The 18,090-nt window shown below is 44.7% G+C and overlaps 1 protein-coding gene across 1 annotated transcript in view; it reads right to left on the reverse strand.

The window, feature by feature from the left end:
- Window positions 1–820: 820 nt before the first annotated feature.
- The window catches only part of LOC121553141 (FERM and PDZ domain-containing protein 4-like), a 56,976-nt gene continuing 39,706 nt past the window's right edge, over window positions 821–18,090 (reverse strand). The window contains 13 exon segments of the mRNA XM_041866104.2: window positions 821–2,761; window positions 3,227–4,285; window positions 4,288–4,491; window positions 4,876–5,919; window positions 6,040–6,169; window positions 6,378–6,560; window positions 6,702–6,791; window positions 6,871–6,997; window positions 9,156–9,292; window positions 9,572–9,691; window positions 12,299–12,430; window positions 15,492–15,599; window positions 16,121–16,225. Coding sequence (XP_041722038.2) covers window positions 1,377–2,761; window positions 3,227–4,285; window positions 4,288–4,491; window positions 4,876–5,919; window positions 6,040–6,169; window positions 6,378–6,560; window positions 6,702–6,791; window positions 6,871–6,997; window positions 9,156–9,292; window positions 9,572–9,691; window positions 12,299–12,430; window positions 15,492–15,599; window positions 16,121–16,225 — 4,824 coding nt within the window. The 3' untranslated portion in view covers window positions 821–1,376.

Genomic DNA, 18,090 nt, shown 5'->3' on the forward strand with positions numbered 1-18,090 from the left:
CATTCACAGTTGAGCTCACTCAGTTTAGCTCAATGCTGTTTGGCTATTATTATTTATTAATATTATCAAGGGAGGCCAAATGCTCGCTGGCTTCCCTTGCGTTCAATGCTTCGGGCGGCAACAATGACATACTCTTTTTGACCAGACAGCATCAGATAGATGGGCTACACATACTGAGATAGAGGGGCGCTGTTTCGTTCGCTCTGATGCTTTTTCCGGTGAGATACATTCAGCCTCTTGCGAATTGAAGGACATTTATGAAACACAGATAGCTGAAAGAAAATATATTTTGTTAATTTTTTTTCTTGCAAAAATGTTGGGGGAAGCCTGGCTTTCCTTGGCTCCATGAATACACGCCTCTGCTTTTCTTTAAATAAAAGTGAAACCTCGGTTCAGAGAAACAGCAGGGACATTAGCTAGTAACTGTGACGATAAACAGTACAGTCTGTGCCTTCAAGCAAGGTTACTCCGCAGACTATCAGAATATACATCATGCAGACACACTCTCCGGCCTTCAAACTTAGACAGTCCATCATCATTAGTGCAAAATGCATGATCATCACCCTGGACTGAGTAAATGGTAAAACATTAAATAATCAAACACTATTTAATACAACCAAACATGATCCAGGAGAGTTTTTGGTATAAATTATGCAATTTTAGTGACAAATAGGTTTTAGAGAAAGCCCCGCTCACTGTAAGCAGAAAATGACTTGGCTTTAGAGAACAATAATGTTTTTTAATTGATAATTTAAATTGAAATGGACCTTTACTTTGTATAACAATCGTTTTGATGATAATAAAGGAGACAATAATCAACTTCAGGTTGCAACATTTTTTACTTTAAATATGTTATGGGAGTGCTGACAAAAATAACAGGAAAGTACTCAGTGAACATGTGCAAAGATTCATAAACTATGTTGGATTCAGCAAATGAAAAAGATTGAGGTCATAATGGACTGTATCATATAATATAATTTCTTGTCTTGCGCGTTGATTTGTCTAGAGCTCTTTGTCATATAATATGTATCATGTTCATAATGTATCATAATAATTCATACAAATAAAATACAGACCTAATAGTGGTTCATCTACACATTACGCCCCAAAAGGTGATTATCAATTTGTAAAAGTTAACTTATCAAGTAATATCAGTTTATATACCCTTATATATTCTTCTTCTCAGAGGCCTGAATATAATCACTTTTAAAAGTGTCATCATGATTAATATAATTTTTTTGACTTTACATATCAATCAAAATATACACAAGGCAAGGTTTGTCACAGCGGTTCACATTGGTCTGGGTCGAATAAACCCATGTCTCTTATGTATGGCTTTGAAATCGCTAATCAGAAAGACAACCGTGTTGTTATGTTTACTTGTAGAGTGTTGTGAGTGAGCGACTCAGTCTGTTGACAATAGCACACATGATGGTGGAGTGACGTGTCAATGCATTCACACTTTGGTCATCGGGGGAACTGCCTGAAGCTGTTTCAGCAGCCTGGAGCAGACACACATAGTTCATGACGACCTCGTCCACCTTGGCCACCACCTCGCGCTGCCGGCTCTCAGGGCTCAAGCCCTCCACCAGTGACATGCATGCCTGTGTTAAGCAGCATACCGTGTAGAAACTGTGAGTCAGGGTGAGCAGGGTTTCCTGGGGGCTGCCTTGCACCAGGGCCATGTGACTGCAGGCGCTGCCCAGCTCTAGGGCCTCCATGGAGAGCAGCTGACTGAACCTCCACAGGTTGGACTCATTGACCTCTGACCTCTGGCCCCCTCCCTGGCCTACACCGGAGCGCACCAGGCCCATCATATCCAGGGCATCTCTCTGTGCATCTGAGAACCCCTGAGGGAGGGTGTAGGTCTTCCCCTTCAGTGAGTTCACACGGCTCAGCTTCGCTCCCAGACTCATGCCACTCATAGTCACACCACTGGCCATGTTGAGCTGTTCAGCCACAGCAGAGGGTTCAGTTCCAGAGAGGTACAGAAAGATTGTGTTCTCTGCCTCAACACTGGGGCTGGTAGGGAGTGACTGTGCCTTCTGACCCTCAGAAAACGGCTGGGAGGTGGGGTTTTCTCCAGCTCCACCTCCAACTTCATCGTCATCATCAGTGTTGGTCTTCCACTTGGGGAAGCAGTGTGTGAAGGGCCCGTGGCACCTCCTCCAGGTGCTGCTGTCCAGTCTGGGTAGTGGCAATGCTCGGAGCTGCTTGGCATCCCATGACGCTGGCAGCATGATAGAGGTGCCTCTGAAAAGCCTCCTGCCAGAAGACTGAGAGCTAACTGATCTAACAGACCATACTGATCCCTGGGACAAAGACAAGCTTTTGGAAAGTGTCTTGGAAAAAGCAAATCTCCTCTGTGGCTTGGAGGGGTCATCGGGTGACTGGACTCTCTGGGAACTCCTCCCACTCAGCTTGGCTTTGGTTTTCTCGAGAAGCGCTTCGAGGCTCCCGGAGCCCGGCGTGATGCTGCTCCAGCTCCTCCTCAGCATCCGACCCCTTCGCTGCGGTGGCTTCCTGAGGCTGCCTGTGATAGGGTCGCATGGATGTAAGCTTGAAGGAAAAGCCTGGGCGCGGCGTGGGATGGGCTCAGTGCAGTGGCACCCCTGCTGCTTTGTTGCACTGGGCACACTGGACTCTGTGCTGCTGCTACTGGTTAATGATGGTGGTGAGGTGGTGGTGGCGGTGGCGTTGACCTCGTTGGAGAGAGCAGAGGAGGAGTCTTCCCCTGCAGCCATCTCGAGCTGGGTGCAAGCTACACTAGGGGGAGCAGAAAAACAAATAGAATCGTTAAGCATCTCCCTGACAACATGGTCTGTTGCTTTGATATCTAACACTTTCCGGTTTTCATTAGAGGACTTTTTAGTAAAACGTTGCTCTAATTGTCCTTTCACAATAGAGAGTGAGGTAAAATAGAATAAGTGTGCACTTTTATCAAATCTCCATGCAGCAAGTGTTACATAATTAACCATTACACAGCAATATTTCTTATACCAATCACATCCTCTACACATGTATGCACTGTATGCATGTCCTTAGCTAGTGACATGCTTGTTATTGTCTTTCTGTCTGAATGGATAATACTACTCTGTCAACATGATGCATATCCTAATCCCCAGCTAGTGAATAATTTATCAACAGCCTCACTATGCTCCTGAAATTGTGTTTACCATTTAAGCATACAGACATCAAAGGAAAATACTGCTCTATTTAGTTGTACCTGTGGTTTCTTTTATCTTGGGCATCCGGTGGCAGCCATCTCCTCGTATGGTACCAAACCCTGGCTCGGCACTGGTGGCTGCATGAATCTTCCTCAGCAGGGTGGGGTCTATGGTCTGATGTCTAGCCTTGCCCTGCTGTGTCCCCTGGCCTTGGGTGCCATAGGCCTTCTCCTCCCCACTAATATAGCCCAGCCCCTTGAGGGAAGATTCTGAGAGTAGATGCATGTTTTCTCCAGTGCAGAGGGGAGAGTCCATGGGAGTGACACAGCTACTGCTTCCTGTACTGCAGCCAGCGTCTATGGAGGAGCATTGGGAGCTCTGGAGGGTGTGGATGCCCTCGCTGCCCTGTAACAATGACATGCGCTTACTCAGGTGATACTCGTGTAACCGTGTGATGTCCTGCTCGGCCGAGGGGACCCTCGTCTGCTGCTGCTGTGGGTCGCTGCTGGGTAAATTAGCTTCCTCTGTACTGTGGGGGTCTTTGGCGGGGGAGCGGGGATGAGCGTCTAACTGCTGGCTTCTCTCATCCGAGTCCTGCTTGTCTCTCTTAATTGTTACCCTGTCAGAGTGGGAGGCTTGTGAATCACTCACACAGTCTAGGGAGAGATTGTCCGCCATTTTGTTTTCAGGAGGCCGGTGATATCTTGGGGGCTTCTCTCGATACGGATAGGGTGTTCGCCCCAATTCGAATTGGTTCATGTATGGAGATTCCCTTAGAATAACATTATATTTGGGTGGGTCTGAATTATATTTGGGTGGATCCCCTCTATTTGAGTTCTGGATGTAGCTGTGTCGTTTTTCTGTTGATTCATCGGTATCTCGCTGAATCCTGCCCTCAGTGTCACTCTGCTTCCCTGGCTGCTTGCTCATCACAGATCCCATGTGCAGTTTGTTGAAGTAGTTGGTAAGGGACTTGGTCTCCATGGTCTCTGGCTCCATCTCTCCCCCGTCTGAGTGGAGGATCTGGGTGGAGGACACAGCCGAGGACTTGGCCCCCTCCTCCCCCTCCCCCCCTCCCTGGTCTCCTGAGGGTTGTGCTGTATGGCCAGGGCTGCCTTTCCTTCACACGGTGTTATGGGAAACTCTGTTTTCTCCTCAGTCAGAGTGTGGTAGCCGTCAGCGGTGGCCACATATAGTCTCAGATGGGTTTCAGAGAGTTTCTGGGCAGCGACCAGCTCTGAACTCTCCGTCATCTCTGAGGAGTTAGTCTCGTTGCCAGAGTCCGATGAGGACTCGGGGCTAAATGCCCGTGATATTTCTACACCTGTGTGCCACAGAGAGACAGACATTTTATTAACACATTACCTGAGGCACCTTAGAGATATTATAAAATAGCACACAATTCATTGGTACAAAAAGTATGGAAGCTGTGAGTTGAAATGCATTTGTGCCACTGTTCATAAATGATAAAACAAACAAGATGATCCACAAAACAACAAAACAACCAAAAAATCTCTGGAACCAAAATGAATGAGACACGGGAAATGTTTTATGTTCAAAATAAATGAAACAATGCGCACACTAAATGGAAACATAGAACAAAATGGTTTTTTATTGAAAAATCAACAACAACAAATCTGAAAGTTAATGGCTGGAACATCTGCGTGTTGTTAATGAATAAACGTTACAATAGTGTAAGAAGAAGAACCTGTGCTATTTTCTGACTCTGGGTGTGGGCTCTGCTCCTCTGAAGCCGCAAGGGCCTCCAGGGCCTGTAAGGTGGACACCACAGCATCGTCCAGGGCCCCCTCCCCCTCTGGGCCCTCCTCCCCCTGTGTGGGGACTGAGTCTATGAGGGACACAGGGATATCGTCACGGGTCCCCTGGCCCTTCCTGACAAGCCCATGGGCCCCTCCGTGCTGCTCGTCCTCATCAGAGCTGTCCCTGAAGCCTGGGGGCGGGGCTGCGATGGCCAGGTTGAGGGAGTGAAGCAACACATCCTCGTTATCCTCCTCGTCTTTACCCTCTGGCGGCGGGGGCAGGGAGGTCAGGTCGATGATGTCATCACTAGACCCCGAGAGCGAGAGGAACGTGGCCTTGTCCAGATCCCCCATCAGCCCCATGTCCTCCTCGCAGCTGATGTCATCCTCGTCCTCGTCGGCATCCGTGGTGTCGGCGTAGCAGATGTCGTGCAGCAGCGGCTCCTCAATGCACTCGGTGTTCCCGAAGATTTTGGCGGCGTATGGATAGCCCTCCCCGTCCATCCCCATGGGATCCCTGCTCTTGTAGTCCTCCTCTAGTCGCTCATACATGGGGCTGTGGTCGTGTAGAACCTCTGGGACTTCGTCCATTAGCCTCTGGTAGCCAAGGTTCTGGGGGTTCACACTGTCTAATGGTGGATCCCCGAAGATGAAGGAGACCTTGGCACTGCGGGGGGAGTCCTGGGCTTTGGGCCTGGGGACACAGAGGTAGGGCTGCGGGTGTGTTGGGCCTCTGGTCCCCCCTCTGGTATCTACCCTCTCTGCCATGTGCATGCTGTACTGGGGCGGTTGCTGGATTTCAGTGATATAGACGGGGGAGATGTCACTCTCACTCCTCCCATGGTCCATGTAGTCTGAGTCTCTGTTAGAGGAGGGCTCCCTGGACGTACAGCGCTGGTTGTTGTGGTGCTGGTGCTCCTCACACCCTCTAAAGGAGGTGCTGTACGCCCACTCTATGGCCTGATAGTTCTGCTTTACTCTGGAGTCTAGGCCTGAGAAGGAACCAAACAGCGGTTGATAATCACGTTTCTGTAATATCAGTGATGATAATGTATCAACTTACAGTATGTTGGCTTTTCAGAACAACTGAACTGTTTAGAGTGTAGACTCACCAGTGTCTGCATTCCCTGTTTTTGCCATGTTGAAGATGGAACGGCGAGAGTCCACCAGTAGTCTGTAGTATCCAGCAGTCAGACAGGCCAGATTCATCGCATCGGTGGACTCCATTAGCAGAGTAATGGGCTGGAGAATAGAGAGATAAGAGGACGACAATGAACACATTAAACAAATGAATACAATGTGCTCATTGAGCATTCATTTCCTTGTATAATAGTTTTGCTGAAAATGCTATTATTGCTTTTTAAATCAGGTTAGATGTCAACTCATTGCATTGATCGTCATGATCATTAATATCACATTCAGTCCATTTTGAAGATATGTTTGATTTCACCTTCACATCCAGAACATGTAGCTCCACCCTAACGTTCTTCTCATCCTCTGTGTACATCTCGATGCGGTTGACGTGGCTGAAGTCTGCCAGCAGCGCCACCAGGTTAGTCTTGGTGTTGATCACATGACTGATGCCATACCTGGGACCCACAAGTAGGGTTACCTCTGTGTGCTTCTCTCCTTGCTGTGAGCATTGAGCAGAGGGGAAACAATTTAAACACAATACACAGACTCCATGAACTCGTTAATGAGATATGATATTCTGATATGTTGTGTGTAGTTATTCAAATAGTTTGAGCTCAGAAAAGAAGAGGTAGTTAATTACCAGCAGTATAGATTTAAAAACCCGTCCTCCGTACAGTCTCAGGTCACTGAGATACTTCAGATAGTGGACCTTGGCCTGTAATGCTGACAGCTGAAAGAGAACATGAGCAATTAAGGCTACTGGGGGGACAGAGGATACAGGAGAGATAGAGGGAGGGAGAATAAAGCACCTTTTTTCCAGGAGGTACCAGATTCTGGTTGGTTTTGAGAATGTGTGTTAGGGCTTTCTTGATGTTCTTCTCTTTCATGCTGGACAGTACTGCAGGAGGGAGAAACAGTGCCAAACCCCACTCCTTCCTGTAGAGCAAGAAACCATGGTAACACGGGTTTCATGTGCAACATGATAGAACAGCAGAATACATTCCTTCAGCGAACATCAATCACTTTATAAAGAGAGGATCCATTGATTAACCAACTGTTAATCGATTATAATCAATATCCATATGAAATACCTGTGGTATTTACGACATAACAATCAGGGGGGAAATCATTACTGTATCTGTCATTAGTTAATCCGACGTGGAGGCGATGAGTTCTTTTCAGATTATTCTCAAGTAAGTGTTGAGAGTCTGATGGTGTAAGGGCGTCAAAAGCCCTCATAACAATGTGTTGCCAGATTGAACATGTGAGAAGATGCAGGGCCATGTGTGAACTTTAGGGGACCAGACTAGACATTGGACCTGGTTCATACTGACTTGGTGGTGGTGCAGCAGTGTTATGTTATAAGCCATTAAGCAGACGCTTTTTACAGTCATGTACACATACGTGTTATGTAGCCTATTGGTGGACCCGGGAATCGATCCTACTATTCATGCTCTACAGTGGGGAAAAAAGTATTTAGTCAGCCACCAATTGTGCAAGTTCTCCCACTTAAAAAGATGAGAGAGGCCTGTCATTTTCATCATAGGTACACGTCAACTATGACAGACAAATTGAGGGAAAAAAATCCAGAAAATCACATTGTAGGATTTTTAATGAATTTATTTGCAAATTATGGTGGAAAATAAGTATTTGGTCACCTACAAACAAGCAAGATTTCTGGCTCTCACAGACCTGTAACTTCTTCTTTAAGAGGCTCCTCTGTCCTCCACTCGTTACCTGTATTAATGGCACCTGTTTGAACTTGTTATCAGTATAAAAGACACCTGTCCACAACCTCAAACAGTCACACTCCAAACTCCACTATGGCCAAGACCAAAGAGCTGTCAAAGGACACCAGAAACAAAATTGTAGACCTGCACCAGGCTGGGAAGACTGAATCTGCAATAGGTAAGCAGCTTGGTTTGAAGAAATCAACTGTGGGAGCAATTATTAGGAAATGGAAGACATACAAGACCACTGATAATCTCCCTCGATCTAGTCTCCACGCAAGATCTCACCCCGTGGGGTCAAAATGATCGAACGGTGAGCAAAAATCCCAGAACCACACGGGGGGACCTAGTGAATGACCTGCAGAGAGCTGGGACCAAAGTAACAAAGCCTACCATCAGTAACACACTACGCCGCCAGGGACTCAAATCCTGCAGTGCAAGACGTGTCCCCCTGCTTAAGCCAGTACATGTCCAGGCCCGTCTGAAGTTTGCTAGAGTGCATTTGGATGATCCAGAAGAGGATTGGGAGAATGTCATATGGTCAGATGAAACCAAAATATAACTTTTTGGTAAAAACTCAACTCGTCGTGTTTGGAGGACAAAGAATGCTGAGTTGCATCCAAAGAACACCATACCTACTGTGAAGCATGGGGGTGGAAACATCATGCTTTGGGGCTGTTTTTCTGCACAGGGACCAGGACGACTGATCCGTGTAAAGGAAAGAATGAAAGGGGCCATGTATTGTGAGATTTTGAGTGAAAACCTCCTTCCATCAGCAAGGGCATTGAAGATGAAACGTGGCTGGGTCTTTCAGCATGCCAATGATCCCAAACACACCGCCCGGGCAACGAAGGAGTGGCTTCGTAAAAAGCATTTCAAGGTCCTGGAGTGGCCTAGCCAGTCTCCAGATCTCAACCCCATAGAAAATCTTTGGAGGGAGTTGAAAGTCCGTGTTGCCCAGCGACAGCCCCAAAACATCACTGATCTAGAGGAGATCTGCTTTGAGGAATGGGCCAAAATACCAGCAACAGTGTGTGAAAACCTTGTGAAGACTTACAGAAAACGTTTGACCTGTGTCATTGCCAACAAAGGGTATATAACAAAGTATTGAGAAACTTTTGTTATTGACCAAATACTTATTTTCCACCATAATTTGCAAATAAATTCATTAAAAATCCTACAATGTGATTTTCTGGAGAAAAAAAATCTCATTTTGTCTTTCATAGTTGACGTGTACCTATGATGAAAATTACAGGTCTCTCTCATCTTTTTAAGTGGGAGAACTTGCACAATTGGTGGCTGACTAAATACTTTTTTTCCCCCACTGTACTTACTGAGCTACAGAGAAAACACAAGCCACTCACTCAATGTATTTGAGGGAGACTTTCTGTGACTGCTTGGTGTTGATGGTGAGGATGTACATCTGCAGGGCAGCCAGACGCAGGGCCGTGTCGTATTTCAGCTCTGACCCAAATCGCTCCAGCACCACGTCATTACAGCTCTGAACAAAGAGAGGAGGAGAGGAGAGGAAGAGAGGAGGAGAGAAGGTTAAACTGGTTGGACTATTGTTACTGACCATAATGCAGTTACATTTGGCTCCCCTAGTGTTGGGCTCCAAGTCAACACTAGATAATTTACATTTTTTTGAGTTAATGTTTCTATATGAAATCTTACCAAATACTGATCAATGAATATCATACAAAAAGAAACCTTTTGATTACACAATCAACATAATCATTTGTTAATCATGCAGCGTTGTCTTCCATGTGCTGTGAATCACCTGAACATAGAGGTATTCAAAAGCCACTGCATCTCTCCTGAGCAGGTCAACGGGGTCCTTTGGGACAAAGCTGATGCGGAAGAAGCATTTCATCTTGTGTGCCCCTGGTCTCTGTGTCACCTAGGACAACAGGCAAGGACAATGAATTAACATTTAGTGATGAGATGTCATGAATAATGAATAATGGATTAAAAAGCCAAAAGATACTGTGAAAAAAAAACTTTGCACAAATTTACAAAATATTCTTAAAATATATATCCTCATTTGTATGCGTACAGAAACAACATCAATGTTACAAAAATGTATAACTCACATTTGCAACAATCTGATGTAAGCGCAGAATGATTCATCATAAAATACATTTAAAAAATAAGCAGATTTTTATATTATGTACAGTATGAATTCGTCTTTTTTTGTATATAAAAATATTTACATTTACATTTTTACATTTACATCATTTAGCAGACGCTCTTATCCAGAACGACTTACAAATTGGTGCATTCAACTTATGATAGCCAGTGGGACAACCACCTTCTTTAAAAAAAAAAATGGTATGGGGGGTGGGGGAAGAAGGATTACTTTATACTACTCCAGGTATTCCTTAAAGAGGTTGGGTTTCAAGTGTCTCCGGAAGGTGGTCAGTGACTCCGCTGTCCTGGCGTCGTGGGGGAGCTTGTTCCACCATTGGAGTGCCAGAGCAGCGAATAGCTTTGACTGGGCTGAGCGGGAACTGTGCTTCCGTAGAGGTAGGGGAGCTAGCAGGCCAGAGGTGGATGAACGTAGTGCCCTCGTTTGGGTGTAGGGTCTGATCAGACACTTACAATGGGCAAAAGGTGAAAAACAATATTCCAGCCCCATCATGATAATTTCTATCTGCAGTCTGTCTGATGGAGGGTCTGCATTGTGCTCACCGTCACTCTACACTCATTCTGTTCACCTTTTACAATAATTTAATCACATGCCCACCACCAACCAAGTCACACTAGCTGTGAACAAACGTGGGTCATATTTGATTACACTGTAACTATAACTGAATGAGGGCCTAAGATTGTCTATCTGTCGTCTACAGTGGGGAAAAAAAGTATTTAGTCAGCCACCAATTGTGCAAGTTCTCCCACTTAAAAAGATGAGAGAGGCCTGTCATTTTCATCATAGGTACACGTCAACTATGACAGACAAATTGAGATTTTTTTTCTCCAGAAAATCACATTGTAGGATTTTTAATGAATTTATTTGCAAATTATGGTGGAAAATAAGTATTTGGTCACCTACAAACAAGCAAGATTTCTGGCTCTCACAGACCTGTAACTTCTTCTTTAAGAGGCTCCTCTGTCCTCCACTCATTACCTGTATTAATGGCACCTGTTTGAACTTGTTATCAGTATAAAAGACACCTGTCCACAACCTCAAACAGTCACACTCCAAACTCCACTATGGCCAAGACCAAAGAGCTGTCAAAGGACACCAGAAACAAAATTGTAGACCTGCACCAGGCTGGGAAGACTGAATCTGCAATAGGTAAGCAGCTTGGTTTGAAGAAATCAACTGTGGGAGCAATTATTAGGAAATGGAAGACATACAAGACCACTGATAATCTCCCTCGATCTGGGGCTCCACGCAAGATCTCACCCCCGTGGGGTCAAAATGATCACAAGAATGGTGAGCAAAAATCCCAGAACCACACGGGGGGACCTAGTGAATGACCTGCAGAGAGCTGGGACCAAAGTAACAAAGCCTACCATCAGTAACACACTACGCCGCCAGGGACTCAAATCCTGTAGTGCCAGACGTGTCCCCCCTGCTTAAGCCAGTACATGTCCAGGCCCGTCTGAAGTTTTCTAGAGTGCATTTGGATGATCCAGAAGAGGATTGGGAGAATGTCATATGGTCAGATGAAACCAAAATATAACTTTTTGGTAAAAACTCAACTCGTCGTGTTTGGAGGACAAAGAATGCTGAGTTGCATCCAAAGAACACCATACCTACTGTGAAGCATGGGGGGTGGAAACATCATGCTTTGGGGCTGTTTTTCTGCAAAGGGACCAGGACGACTGATCCGTGTAAAGGAAAGAATGAATGGGGCCATGTATCGTGAGATTTTGAGTGAAAACCTCCTTTCATCAGCAAGGGCATTGAAGATGAAACGTGGCTGGGTCTTTCAGCATGACAATGATCCCAAACACACCGCCCGGGCAACGAAGGAGTGGCTTCGTAAGAAGCATTTCAAGGTCCTGGAGTGGCCTAGCCAGTCTCCAGATCTCAACCCCATAGAAAATCTTTGGAGGGAGTTGAAAGAACGTGTTGCCCAGCGACAGCCCCAAAACATCACTGCTCTAGAGGAGATCTGCATGGAGGAATGGTCCAAAAATACCAGCAACAGTGAGTGAAAACCTTGTGAAGACTTACAGAAAATGTTTGACCTGTGTCATTGCCAACAAAGGGTATATAACAAAGTATTGAGAAACTTTTGTTATTGACCAAATACTTATTTTCCACCATAATTTGCAAATAAATTCATTAAAAATCCTACAATGTGATTTTCTGGATTTCTTTTCCTCATTTTGTCTGTCATAGTTGACGTGTACCTATGATGAAAATTACAGGCCTCTCTCATCTTTTTAAGTGGGAGAACTTGCACAATTGGTGGCTGACTAAATACTTTTTTCCCCCACTGTATCAGGGTGTGAGGCTGCTCATCCCACTGTGGTTACCCCCACGATGTCTCACCTGAGTTAACATCTCCTGCTCGTGGAGGAGCATGAGTTTGCTGGCCGAGCCCTCGTTTCTGTGCTCCAGCATCAGCGAGAAGTGCTCAATACTCTTAATGGAGAGCTTCTCTTGCAGGGTCAAGATGACATCCTTTCACACAGACAGAAGAGACATTCATTATTAATACGACATGTGCCAGGAACGTGCACAGCGTATGGGACCACCACGTGAGTGAGTGAGGTGTGAAGAGAAGAGAGGAGAAAAGCTGTGTAAAGCACTCATTTCAAATCAAATCAAATCAAATGTTATTGGCCACATGCGCCGAATACAACAGGTGCAGACATTACAGTGAAATGCTTACTTACAGCCCTTAACCAACAGTGCATTTATTTTTTATAAAAAGTAAAATAAAACAACAACAAAGAAGTGTTGAGAAAAAAGAGCAGAAGTAAAATAAAATAACAGTAGGGAGGCTATATATACAGGGGGGTACCGGTGCAGAGTCAATGTGCGGGGGCACCGGCTAGTTGAGGTAGTTGAAGTAATATGTACATGTGGGTAGAGTTAAAGTGACTATGCATAAATAATTAACAGAGTAGCAGCAGCGTAAAAAGATGGAGTGGGGGGGCAGTGCAAATAGTCCGGGTAGCCATGATTAGCTGTTCAGGAGTCTTATGGCTTGGGGGTAGAAGCTGTTGAGAAGTCTTTTGGACCTAGACTTGGCACTCTGGTACCGCTTGCCGTGCGGTAGCAGAGAGAACAGTCTATGACTAGGGTGGCTGGAGTCTTTGACAATTTTGAGGGCCTTCCTCTGACACCGCCTGGTATAGAGGTCCTGGATGGCAGGAAGCTTGGCCCCAGTGATGTACTGGGCCGTACGCACTACCTGAGGGGCCCCCGTGTTGAGGATCAGTGTGGCAGATGTGTTGTTACCTACTACGGGTCGGTAGTCATTTAGGCAGGTTATCTTAGAGTCCTTGGGCACGGGGACTATGGTGGTCTGCTTGAAACATGTTGGTATTACAGACTCAGTCAGGGACATGTTGAAAATGTCAGTGAAGACACTTGCCAGTTGGTCAGCACATGCTCGGAGTACACGTCCTGGTAATCCGTCTGGCCCTGCGGCCTTGTGAATGTTGACCTGCTTGAAAGTCTTACTCACATCGGCTACGGAGAGCGTGATCACATAGTCATCCGGAACAGCTGGTGCTCTCATGCATGCTTCAGTGTTGCTTGCCTCGAAGCGAGCATAGAAGTGGTTTAGCTCGTCTGGTAGGCTTGTGTCACTGGGCAGCTCGTGGCTGTGCTTCCCTTTGTAGTCTGTAATAGTTTTCAAGCCCTGCCACATCCGACGAGCGTCAGAGCCGGTGTAGTACGATTCAATCTTAGTCCTGTATTGACTCTTTGCCTGTTTGATGGTTCGTCGGAGGGCATAGCGGGATTTCTTATAAGCGTCCGGGTTAGAGTCCCGCTCCTTGAAAGCGGCAGCTCTACCTTTAGCTCAGTGCGGATGTTTCCTGTAATCCATGGCTTCTGGTTGGGGTATGTACGTATGGTCACTGTGGGGACGACATCATCGATGCACTTATTGATGAAGCCAGTGACTGATGTGGTGTACTCCTCAATGCTATCTGAAGAATCCCGGAACATGTTCCAGTCTGTGCTAGCAAAACAGTCCTGTAGCTTAGCATCTGCGTCATCTGACCACTTTTTTATTAACCGAGTCACTGGTGCTTCCTGCTTTAGTTTTTGCTTATAAGCAGGAATCAGGAGGATAGAGTTATGGTCAGATTTGCCAAATGGAGGGCGAGGGAGAGGTATGCGTCTCTGTGTGTGGAGTAAAGGTGGTCTAGAGTTTTTTTTCCTCTGGTTGCACATTTAACATGCTGGTAGAAATTAGGCAGTACGGATTTAAGTTTCCCTGCATTAAAGTCCCCGGCCACTAGGAGCGCTGCCTCTGGATCAGCGTTTTCCTGTTGACTTATGGCCTTATACAGCTCATTCAGTGTAATCTTAATGCCAGCATAGGTTTGTGGTGGTAAATAGACAGCAATGAAAAATATAGATGAAAACTCTCTTGGTAAATAGTGTGGTCTACAGCTTATCATAAGATACTCTACCTCAGGCGAGCAAAACCTCGAGACTTCCTTAGTATTTGATTTTGTGCACCAGCTGTTGTTTACAAATATACACAGACAGCCACCCCTTGTCTTACCGGAGTCAGCCGTTCTATCCTGCCGATGTAGCGTATAGCCCGCTAGCTGTATGTTATCCATGTCGTCGTTCAGCCACGACTCGGTGAAACATAAGATATTACAGTTTTTAATGTCCTGTTGGTAGGATAACCATAATCTTAGGTCATCCAATTTATTTTCCAATGATTGAAGATTGGCTAATAGGATTGATGGGAGCGGCAGTTTACTCGCTCGCCGTCGGATCCTTACAAGGCACCCTGACCTACGTCCACGATATCTCCGTCTCTTCCTCATGCGAATGACGGGGATTTGGGCCATGTCTGTAGGATATCCTTCGCGGCCGCCTCGTTGAAGAAAAATTATTAGTCCAATACGAGGTGAGTAATCGCTGTCCTGATATCCAGAAGCTATTTTTGGTTATAAGAGACGATGGCAGAAACATTATGTACAAAATAAATTACAAATAACGCGGAAAAACACACATAATAGTACAATTGGTTAGAGGGCTGTAAAACGGCAGCCATCTTCTCCGGCGCCATTTGCATTACAGATACTGTAGGTGTAGCTAAAAATGGAATTTAATTATGGAATACTGCATATCCTAGAATATCAGTTTTCTCTCAATAAAACCTATTCAAAATGGAGGATGTTTCACATTCATAATCACAAATATACAGTGCATAAATTGACGTTAAATGTCAGCTGCATTACATAAAATGACACAGATTAAAACGGTATACTTCGGAGATGTTTTGTGTATGAACACCATGAGAAAAAAGTCCTGGCCTACTTCTTCATGCATCACACTTAAATTAAGTTACAGCTGACTTGCCTTTGTGGGAGTGCTTTGTATAATGCACATAAGTAAAGATAATATGGTATGCTACAGTGATCAAATAAATTAACTCTTCTATAAGTGGCCTATGAGTGATGTAAGGTTAAATTGAAAAATCATTTTTAATTAACCAATGTCCCCATTAAGATGTCTTAGTGAAGGGCAGGGTGTACTGCTGTACCTTAATGGATGTGTTACTGTCAAACTTGAAGGATTTGGTCTGTCCGTTCTCCAGGTACACCTTCAGAACATTTGGCATGAAGAGCAGAGAGTTGTCCTTCACAGATTCCTGTAAATTAGAAGAAAATGTGGAAAATTACAATATTTTCCATATTGATCAGTAGGCTACGCTACACTGTGAAATGTTCACAGTAGGTGTTTGGGGGGTTAGATAGCGGCAGGTAGCCTAGTGGTTAACGGGTTGGACCAGTAACCGACAGAATGACGGTTCAAATACCCAAGCTGATAAGATGAAAAATCTGTCAATGTGCTTTTGAGCAAGGTACTTAGCCCCAATTTGCTCCAGGGGTGCCGTACTACTATGGCTGACCCTGCAAAACAACACATTTCACTGCACCTAAACATATTTTTTATATAATGACAAAACAATGTGTAATGGCAAGTAATGGTAATGGAAAGAAGAACACGAATGGCATCCAATACAGTTTAACAGTCCAACATATTTAGCAATATTAGAAGATTCAAGGTCAATATCATAGGTGCATAATTTTAGCTTTCGAAAAACATTGGTATACAATAATATGAGACAGAGAGTGATGTAGTGTTGTAGGACAGTACTGTAGTACTTACTGGGACCTGTCCATTAATGATGACCTCCTCTGCGAAGCGGACTTTCACTGGATTAGACTTTAACTTGGCCTTTTTGGCTGCACTGATGAACGCAGATTTGGGCGACTGGGGGGTTGAATAAAAAACACAGTTGGCAACAGGTCCACCCCTTCAGAGAAACCACAACCAATCAGCCATTCCCCCGTGGCGGGTGAAGAGGAATGTTCCATTTACACTATCTCATCCTAAGGACATAACACTAGTTTTTTCATTCCATTCCCCGTATTGTAATACAGTAATATGATTAGAGATGCTATAAGGGCGTGTAGTGGAAGGACGCCACAACTAGTGTCTGTGTCATTGAGCCACAGCACAGCTACAGTTGAAGTCGGAAGTTTACATACACTTAGGTTGGAATCATTAAAAGTATTTTTTCAACCACTCCACACATTTCTTGTTAACAAACTATAGTTTTGGCAAGTCGGTTAGGACATCTACTTTGTGCATGAAACAAGTAGATTTTCCAACAATTATTTACATACAGATTATTTCACTTATAATTCACTGTATCACAATTCCAGTGGGTCAGAAGTTTACATACACTAAGTTGACTGTGCCTTTAAACAGCTTGGAAAATTCCAGAAAATGATGTCATGGCTTTAGAAGCTTCTGATAGGCTAATTGACATCATTTGAGTCAATTGGAGGTGTACCTGTGGATGTATTTCAAGGCCTACCTTCAAACTCAGTGCCTCTTTGGTTGACATCATGGGAAAATCAAAATAAATCAGCCAAGACCTCAGAAAAAATTTGTAAACCTCCACATCCTTGGGAGCAATTTCCAAATGCCTGAAGGTACCACGTTAATCTGTACAAACAATAGTACGCAAGTATAAACACCATGGGACCACGCAGCCGTCATACCGCTCAGGAAGGAGACACGTTCTGTCTCCTAGAGATGAACGTACTTTGGTGCGAAAAGTGCAAATCAATCCCAGTACAACAGTAAAGGACCGTGTGAAGATGCTGGAGGAAACAGGTACAAAAGTATCTATATCCACAGTAAAACGAGTCCTATATCCACAGAACCTGAAAGGCCGCTCAGCAAGGAAGAAGGCACTGCTCCAAAACCGCCATAAAAAAGCCAGACTATGGTTTGCAACTGCACATTGGGACAAAGATCGTACTTTTTGGAGAAATGTCCTCTGGTCTGATGAAACAAAAATAGAACTGTTTGGCCATAATGACCATTGTTATGTTTGGAGGAAAAGGAGGAGCTTGCCAGTCGAAGAACACCATCCCAGCCGTGAAGAACGGGGGTGGCAGCATCATGCTGTGGGGGTGCTTTGCTGCAGGAGGGACTGGTGCACTTCACAAAATAGATGGCATCATGAGGAAGGAAAATTATGTAGATAATTTGAAGCACATCTCAAGACATCAGTCAGGAAGTTAAGCTTGGTCACAAATGGGTCTTCCAAATGGACAATAACCCCAAGCATACTTCCAAAGTTGTGGCAAAATGGCTTAAGGACAACAAAGTCAAGGTATTGGAGTGGCCATCACAAAACCCTGATCTCAATCCTATAGAACATTTGTGGGCAGAACTGAAAAAGCATGTGCGAGCAAGGAGGCCTACAAACCTGACTCAGTTACACTAGCTCTGTCAGGAGGAATGGGCCAAAATTCACCCAACTTATTGTGGGAAGCTTGTGGAAGGCTACCCGAAACGTTTGACCCAAGTTAAAAAATTTAAAGGCAATGCTACCAAATACTAATTGAGTGTATGTAAACTTCTGACCCACTGGGAATGTGATGAAATAAATAAAAGCTGAAATAAATCATTCTCTCTACTATTATTCTGACATTTCACATTCTTAAAATAAAGTGGTGATCCTAACTGACCTAAGACAGGGAAGTTTTACTATGATTAAATGTCAGGAATTGTGAAACTGAGTTGAAATATATTTGGCTAAGGTGTATGTAAACTTCAGA

Source organism: Coregonus clupeaformis, chromosome 4, assembly GCF_020615455.1.
Source record: "Coregonus clupeaformis isolate EN_2021a chromosome 4, ASM2061545v1, whole genome shotgun sequence".
NCBI classification, from domain to species: Eukaryota; Metazoa; Chordata; class Actinopteri; order Salmoniformes; family Salmonidae; genus Coregonus; species Coregonus clupeaformis.